The sequence below is a fragment of the Lactuca saligna genome, chromosome 4 (assembly GCF_052625555.1).
Source record: "Lactuca saligna cultivar CGN05327 chromosome 4, ASM5262555v1, whole genome shotgun sequence".
NCBI classification, from domain to species: Eukaryota; Viridiplantae; Streptophyta; class Magnoliopsida; order Asterales; family Asteraceae; genus Lactuca; species Lactuca saligna.
Window position 1 is genome coordinate 63,182,306 of NC_136420.1, and position 8,541 is coordinate 63,190,846.

At 32.2% G+C, this 8,541-nt stretch overlaps 1 protein-coding gene across 1 annotated transcript; it reads right to left on the reverse strand.

The window, feature by feature from the left end:
• Positions 1–1,858: 1,858 nt before the first annotated feature.
• LOC145042002 (GDSL esterase/lipase At1g28570-like) lies at positions 1,859–5,997 on the reverse strand. The gene is made up of 5 exons (XM_078990286.1): positions 5,695–5,997; positions 3,666–3,890; positions 3,397–3,545; positions 2,945–3,221; positions 1,859–2,186 (listed from the first exon to the last, which is right to left on the reverse strand). The coding sequence occupies exons 1-5, from the start codon at positions 5,963–5,965 to the stop codon at positions 1,921–1,923; spliced, it is 1,188 nt and encodes a 395-aa protein (XP_078846412.1). The 5' UTR covers positions 5,966–5,997; the 3' UTR covers positions 1,859–1,920.
• Between the last annotated feature and the right edge of the window lie 2,544 nt (positions 5,998–8,541).

Consider the following 8,541-nt stretch of genomic DNA (forward strand, 5'->3'; position numbering starts at 1 on the left):
ATATTCAACAAGATCACTTTTGGTCAACAAATTTAATCCTATTACACTTAAATAATATTTGATGATATAAAATCACCAACACATTGGTTTTCAACAAAGTCATACAGATCCATCTCTCTTCATCGTGTAGATTGTGACAGCCACAACATATCTACTTCTATATGTAGATGACATCATTTTGACAACTTCTACCATACTTCTTCTTCAGCAAATCAACACTTGCTTAGTTATGAGTTCCCCATGACTGACCTCGGGCAACTTCACTATTTTCTTTGTATATCTGCAGTTCAATAAGATACATGTCTCTTTATATCGCAACGAAAGTATGCTACCGACATTTGGAATGGGCAAAAATGTTGAATTGTAATCCATGTCAGACTCCTGCTGAACCTCTTCACAAGCTTCAGTCATCCGGACCTCCTATCTCAGATCTCACTCTATATCACAATCTTATTGGTGTTCAGTACCTGACTTTTACCAGACCTAACATTACCTTTGCTATTCAACAAACTATCTCTACATGTGTGATCCTTAAAAGCAGCCCCTTCATGCTCTCAAGCGTATTCTTCGGTACATTCGGGGCATTATTGACCATGATCTTCAAATTCACATATCCCCTAATACTAATATTGTTGCCTATTTTGATGCAGACTGTGGGGGATGCCCCTTTACACGTCGCTCCACATCCGAGTATTGTGTTTTTCTTGGAGACAACCTCATCTCTTGTGCCTCAAAAAGCCAATGTGTTGTTTCTTGTTCCATCACAGAGGCCGAATATCGAGGAGTTGCCAATGCAGTTTCAGAAACAAGTTGGATTCTTAATCTACTATGTGAGCTACGCTGCCCAACAACCAAAGCAACCATTGTTTATTGCGACAACATCGGTGTTGTGTACATGTCTGCAAAGCCGGTTAATCATCAACGAACAAAACACACAGAGATTGATATACATTTTGTTAGTGACCAAGTTTGCTCGGAGCCAAAGTCGTGTACTTCATGTATCTTCTTTTGCTCAGTATGTTGACATCTTCACCAAAGGACTTCCGTCGTCCCTTTTTTTAGACTTCCGATCAAGTTTAAACATTTATATCCCGTTCAAACTGCAAGGGGATGTTAGTGTTAACGTCTTATTCATATCATTGTTCAAACTGTGGGGGATGTTAGTGTTAACGTTTGTATTCCATGTATAGCCTATTATTATATATTGTGAATAGGCGCATTAGAGTTGTATCTCTCCGTATATATTCTTGTATTGTATCCTATATTCAATCAAAAGTCATTGGACATATTAGTATCGAATTTGATTAGGTGCTCAATAAGGTTGAGCGGATGCAAGCTATAGATGGCCAAATAATTTTTAAAGATGCTAATTGTTTCTGCCGTGTTGCAGCAATTGATGTCTAGGTTATTTGGTCTGCTAAATATGGAATTTCCTTCAGTAAAGTAAAAGGGCAATGTGAAAATATTTACTTTAAAACTTTAAGTGTATGTCTATTCTCATATGTGGGTTTCTAGCGGGTATAGGAAATTCAAAATAGCCCGAATACTTGGATGTGTGATTTATGCTCCGCTTTATTGACAAAGTAATCTCTGTTTTTGATAGCCGCTAGTCAACTGGCCTTTTTAATGCTATTGTCATGTTTACAAAAAAATAAAAATAAAATAAAAAGAAAATTACTAGTATACTGTGAACCATGTAAATCTCCGTGGTCTTTTATTCTTCTTTGCATATTGTATTTGTATATGTTCACGGATTTAGCTAACACAAACATACATTTAGATTTAATAACATAAATTATACTCCATTGCAATAAGTTATATATATATGGACATATAAATTATACTACTTTGCAATAAATTATATATGGAAATATCTTTCCATAGAACTCGGATAAGAATTAATAAATTTCTGTCACTTGCTTACATAGAACTCGATAATCCGACCACCTCTTCTAAACCTTGGGTACTACACACATGATTAAATTGTGGCATAGTGTATGGCCCTTGAAATAAGCTCTTATAGATAAATTTATATGCAGCTTCCGTTAAGTGTAGTCCATCCCAATTGACATACGTATGTGGTTGAAGACATAAATTTGAAGCGGGGTGTGCACATGGTACGGATGAGTTGTAGTTAAACGGTCCTCCACCACCACAACATGCCTTTAAAGCTCCATTTGTGAATCCTACAACATATAAATATATCTTGTAAGCATCACATGTAGGGCTGTAAATGAACCAAACGTTTGACAAACCGTTTGTAGTTCGTTCGGTAAAATGTTCGTTTATGTTTGTTTATATAATAAACAAACAAACACAAACAAAATTTTATGTTTGTTTAGTTAAACAAACAAACATGAGCATTGGTCTCGTTCGTTTATTTAAGTTCATGAACGTTCGTTAATATTTGTTAATATATATATATATATATATATATATATATATATATATATATATATATATATATATATATATATATATATAAAAGGTATACTAAAATTTAAATCCGTGTGAATCATCAATCACAATCATATAGTAACATAGAATAACATATAATTCTTAACTATTAAATGCACAAACGATGAAAATTAGAAAAACAATGAAGGTTGGTAAAATTAAAAAAACATCTTAACAAACAAACAAAAACAAACACAAACAATGTAATTTTTAAACAAACAAACACAAACAAGAAAACATGTTTGTTTAAGCGTTCGTGTTCGTTTGTTAGTTAGGTTAAACCTAAACAAACAAACATGAACAAGCCTTGTTCGTGTTTGTTTGGTTCGTTTACAGCCCTAATCACATGTGGTAATATCAACCAATATAACCCTAAACTTATTTATTTTGTACAATATATATCTAGTGTCATTCCCAAAGCTTATCATAACATTACAAGTTTTAATGTTATTGCATGGGATTAAAACTAAGATGTGTTTTTATGTACCATATTTCTTTGGAGAGCGAAAGATTTGCATGGCTGCATTATAGTAGTCAGCATAGATGATTATGACATCAGGATGACGCTCTCTGATTTGGTTTAACTCTATTTGTAGAAGTTCATTGTGATACAAAGAAAGCTTATTCAACCGAATAAGGCAACCAGTTGAATTATCATACTCTCCTTTATCAGAGCCATAATACATTGTTAAATACACCGCAGAGCATCCAATTGGTAGGTTTCCTGGAACAAGTAATGTCTTGGCCCCTAGATCAATAAGTTCCTGTGTTTCCATATAACTATAAAGTTAATTAAGCCACTCTCAATGTTTTACATAGGGAAAATGACTTAAAAGCCTAACGAAGTTTCCAAACCGTTTAAAAAATCTCAATCATGTTTTGTCTGCATTTAAATATATATACGATGAAGACATAAAAAGCAAATGTGCATCAACTTACATTAATTGTTGAGCCGATGGCCTCAATAACATATGGAATGTAGGTTTCAACCTCATCGATAGACTTTCCTGATTGTAATGCGTGATTGAAGTCGTTTCCTCCAATCTCACCCATGAGTATCAAAGAACGTTCAATTAAGTGCTTACAATCTGCAACATTTACTAACATATAAGTCGATATTTTTGGGATGTGTGGACCTATAGTTAAGAAAGTAGGAATCGATCCTTAATTTTGTGCATATTTAAATGCATGCTTGTTTGATTTGTTACCTTGAGCATTGAGACAAATAGATTGCAACGATTGTTTGAACCAATCCAACTGAACTCTTAAAGATGAATTTGTCAAAGGATTTTCAACCCCTCTAGCTTCATGGAATGAAGAATCCAATGCGGTTGCCCCCACCACTGCAAAATTTACTCCTGGTCGGGATTCCATCAGACGGTTTCCCTTGGCACCAACAAATGGTTGTACCAATGGTAGCCTAATACCTTCAGCTTCACAAATAAACAAAACCATTTCATGCTTTATGTAATCCGTACATAATACAAAAAAGAATTTATATATATAATCGGATATTCTTTTTATTATTTTTAGGTATGTAATTAGTTAATTAATTGGTTTGGCCTTTACTTTCTAGCCTCTCTTGCTCTCTCAAGCTTATTTACATAAATTTAGTGTGGTTAAAAATATAAAAATAAATAATTACTATGCTTGGCCAACTTACTTGTTCTTTGTTATATCAAGTAAATAATAGTAAACCGTCCATGTCAATCCATCTGAGGCCCATTCGGGAGGTCAATCGTAGACAGGCGGTTGTTGATTTTTAAGATCCTATATGCAAAAGTAAAAATAGGCTCTATATACATAATTGTTTTTGATTATTATATATGAGGAACATCTATTAATACTATAATAAATCTTATACCCATATTAAAAAAAAAGGTAGTAGAATAGATATTAATGTTGTATAATCATATGACTTGTGAGAACAAAATTATCTATATGAAACTTTTGAAAAAAAAGTTGTCTATCAAATTGGACCCAGCTATTTTGGATAAGATATTAAGATGTTAGCTCACACACCAAATAAAAAAGGCCAATTTTATTCATACTTTGGAACAAATTCGTATATGTATACATTGTAAAGAAAAGCATCGAAATGCTAATAGGTTGAACTAAATTTGGGAGGTAACAATAAAATAATAAAACCTACATGGAGCTAGGAATATTTCACTCACTGGCGTGGTCCCTCGATATGAAATGTGGTCCAAAATGGACACACGACAAAAAAAGGATCCAGTCTTGCAGTTAAATTACGAACAAGCTTTTGATAAGAGGCAAATTTTATTATTTTTGATGTTTGATTTTTGAAGTCTTTCTATATAAATTTTGACAATAAATAAATTTATTTGAATTATATAATTTTTGATAAAAACTTATGACAATGAAAATACATTTAAAAAACAATCTATTTATATATTTTGTATAAAAAAATTATATAACAAAAAATAAATCATTTAAAGTCAAAGTTGAATAAAAGAGACAAAAAAATCAAATATGAACAATAATTTTTTGAACGAAGGAGTATAAAGCAATCAATGTAAAATGTTTTGTTAAAAAGAAGAATCGAAACACTCTCGTATTTGTATAAAGTGAATGCACTTATAAGACCAAGTAAACCAAACTAATTTCAGATATGTCTTTGGATTAAACTATATTTAATAAATATATTAGTATATAACTTGGCTAAAAACCAAACCTTAATTTTTTCAAACCTTGTGCAGTCGTACACCCTGTACCCCTACCCCTACCCTGCCCCTTCAGGGCCAAACCTGATCGTACGCCCTGTACACCTACCCCTACCCCTTCAAAGCCGAACCTGATCACAGAACACTGATAATATTTCAAATGCGTCACCGGCATTTGAATACTAGACATTTGAGTGTTTCATCGCTCAACCAATAGGCTTAACAACCAATTATAGCAACTATATATAAAAGTCCACTACCACCAATTATATTTGTTTGCCTTTTAAAAAGTACGAAATTTTAGGCCTCACAACGTATTCGTAATTATCTACAAAGGCAAGAATCAGTAGGCCCTAGCGTGACATTATTGCCATTGTCAGGCACATTGACCGACACTCACAGATTATGTAAAATGATGATCATTCAGATCACCAGAATTCAAGATTGTTGCAGTTTTCACTTCTCATAGATGCCGAAATAAAGATTCTACACATGATATGTATATATACATGAAATAGAGAAGCGGAAGTGAGATGCCGAAAGTGCTTACCAATGAAATCAATGATGAGACGACCATTAGAGCAACGACCAGTGGGTTTATGAAAAAAGGTTTCACCATACGGGGGCAAAAAGAAATGGAGTGGTGGTTCGTTCTTGATCGAGTCAAGTTGTTTTAGGTTACCCGTATCTGCTAGGGAGTCGCCAAAACTGATTATTGAAGTATAGCATCCACTTGCATAACAGGTAGAAGTCCATAATAGCTGTAAAGTAATGAAGCCTGTTATAAAGGAGAACGAAAATGAAGAAGAAGGATTTGTCATTGAAGAGTAGTGTGGGAGTCCGTTTGCCTGTCATGTCTTTATATTTGCTGCTACTACCTAATAAGCAATGCAAATGAGCTATGTGAACTTACAACATTGCCCTTGTAAGATGTATGTCGACAAGGCAATTTTGTCAGCCAATAGATATTATTGAGTAAGAAAAATACAAACCTATGACTATTTGAATAAAAGACAATGAATATTTTCACAATATATAAAAAAACAATGAAACTATTTGATATCATTTGGAAAGTAAATGAAAGTTTTGTTATTCAATTCCTTTTATATATTTTAGTTGAGTGGAATAAATAAAAGGTTATATCCATCCCAACTAAAAGAAAATTAAGAGGGAATTTGGCAAAGATTAGTAAATAGATTTTTTTTTTACTTATTTACCGGTTCCACACTGATATAATTAAAAAAAATATTTAGATAAAAGCTTTTTAAAAAACAGGTTACAACTGTTTGGAACCTCCAATAAATCATTTTTTTTATAAGTCAATTTTACCCATTACTTATCAAAACTTTTTATTTCACCATTCAAAAAAATTGACAAATATACCTCTTAACCTAAACCTATATCGACACAAATATATACGTAATAAGTTAATAAGCTTGTATTGTTTTGACACCGGGTAAGCTTAAGCAATCATTTTTAACAAACTCTGTTTTGATAGCGTTATAAGTCAATAAGCTATACGTTAAAAGTTAAAAGTGATTTTAAATAAGTTTTGTTAAACATCTGTTAAATAAATAATTCTATAAGTGATATTTTTTTTGTTTGGTTTTACTTAGGGGAAATGACACATCGGCCAAATGATGTATTTCGAATTTATCGAATCAGTCTTTTAACTTATTTTCGTGTTTTTATGAGGAAATAAACTTTGAAGTGACATGTCTTTTTAGTTATTCTAACATATATTAGTCTGTTTCATGTGCCACTTAAACATTTTTCCATTTAAAAGTAAAAATCAAAATGGATGAGATTTGTTAACGCATTTCCCTTTCACAATGAGTCTTTCTTTTTATTGACATACCTTCTAAATCCTCTCAAAAAAGGATATATAGCTTCTAAATCAATTAAATATTACCTATGTTCCTAAATCTTATCTATATGGTTGCAAGCCCCTCTTCATATTTCTCTTCGTCTCTTCAAAAATCATGAACTTATCTGTTTTCCTATAAATTCATTCCAACCCAGTTGGGGTTTTTGTAACTTTCATCTCTCAAATCTTTTTCTTTCTCGAAAAGAAAAAAGAATACGTGTTTCCCGTTTTTACGGTATATGACTTTATTACTTAAGAATTAGAAGAATTAGAAGGTAATAACTATGCAACCATCTTCATCCATCGGTAAGTTTAGAAACCAATAATGTCGTCAAATTTGTATGCAAATTGACTAACTTCGCATTTGATTCCTACTCTAAATGTTTGACTTAGATGCGTATTATTCGATTCTCTGTAGTTTTGTGCAGTGCAACAAAAAAGTTGGGAAATTTTGGGCTAGTAGGAGAAGGAAATCATTAAAAGTTGTGGGTTCAATAAGTTCATGAACTAGAGGCACTTTGAGTACCAATAAGTTCTTAAATGAGTTTAATAAGTTTGTTAGGTTTCATTGCGACAATATTCCACTTAGGTTTGCTTCTATTAAGCTTAGTTCAGAGAATATTAGTTGATTAGAAGACAATGGTGCCGTTTTGGAGTATGAAACATTGCCTTTGAGTGGTTCTGAGTCTAATGGTAAGAAAAAAAATGCTCATTTTGATGTGCGACACAAGTGGTGGACATCAGTAAGCTTCTACTGAAGCAATTAAGTGGGTGTTTAATGAGAAATTTGGTGATAAATATGATGTTAGCTTGTTGAGGTATTCCTTATTAGTTTTCATTATTCATGAATGTGTTCTTTATGATTAAAATATGTGTTTTTTGGGGTGTTTGTAATTGATTTATGGACAGATCACACTCCATGGCCATTTAATCAATTGCAAAGAAGTTATAATTTTTTGGTTAAACATAGATCGTCGGGTGTGTTTGGTTTGTTTGGTGGTTATATCTCTCCGATTTTGAGTGATAAATGGATTTTGAGAAATGAACAAATGGTCAAAATGTGATTTTGAATTTTAAATGGAAAAATGCTTAATTGGAACAATGAAATTGGCTAATATATAATAGAGGGACTACAAAAGATATATCAAAATAGAGTTTATCCCCTTATAAAGCCTGAAAATAAGATAATGGATTGATTCGACAAATTCAAAATACATTGTTGGGCCAATGTGTCATTTCCCTTTTTAGTTAATGTGCTAACATAACTAATTATTATCAAAAGGTCTTCTAACATAACATATCAGGTGTTGGTAGAAGTGTTGGATTAATGTCTAAGTCCATAACTATAATTGGTAAGACTTGACCCGACCCGGCATGGTCCATTTGGGTTGCATACCATCATGCACTTGGATAGACTATAATGAGAGAAATAAGACACTTATGGTTATTAATATATTATAAGTTCTAGTATATTAATAATAAGAATAATAAGATTATTTAATTAGTATTGATCAAGAATTAATCTAGGAT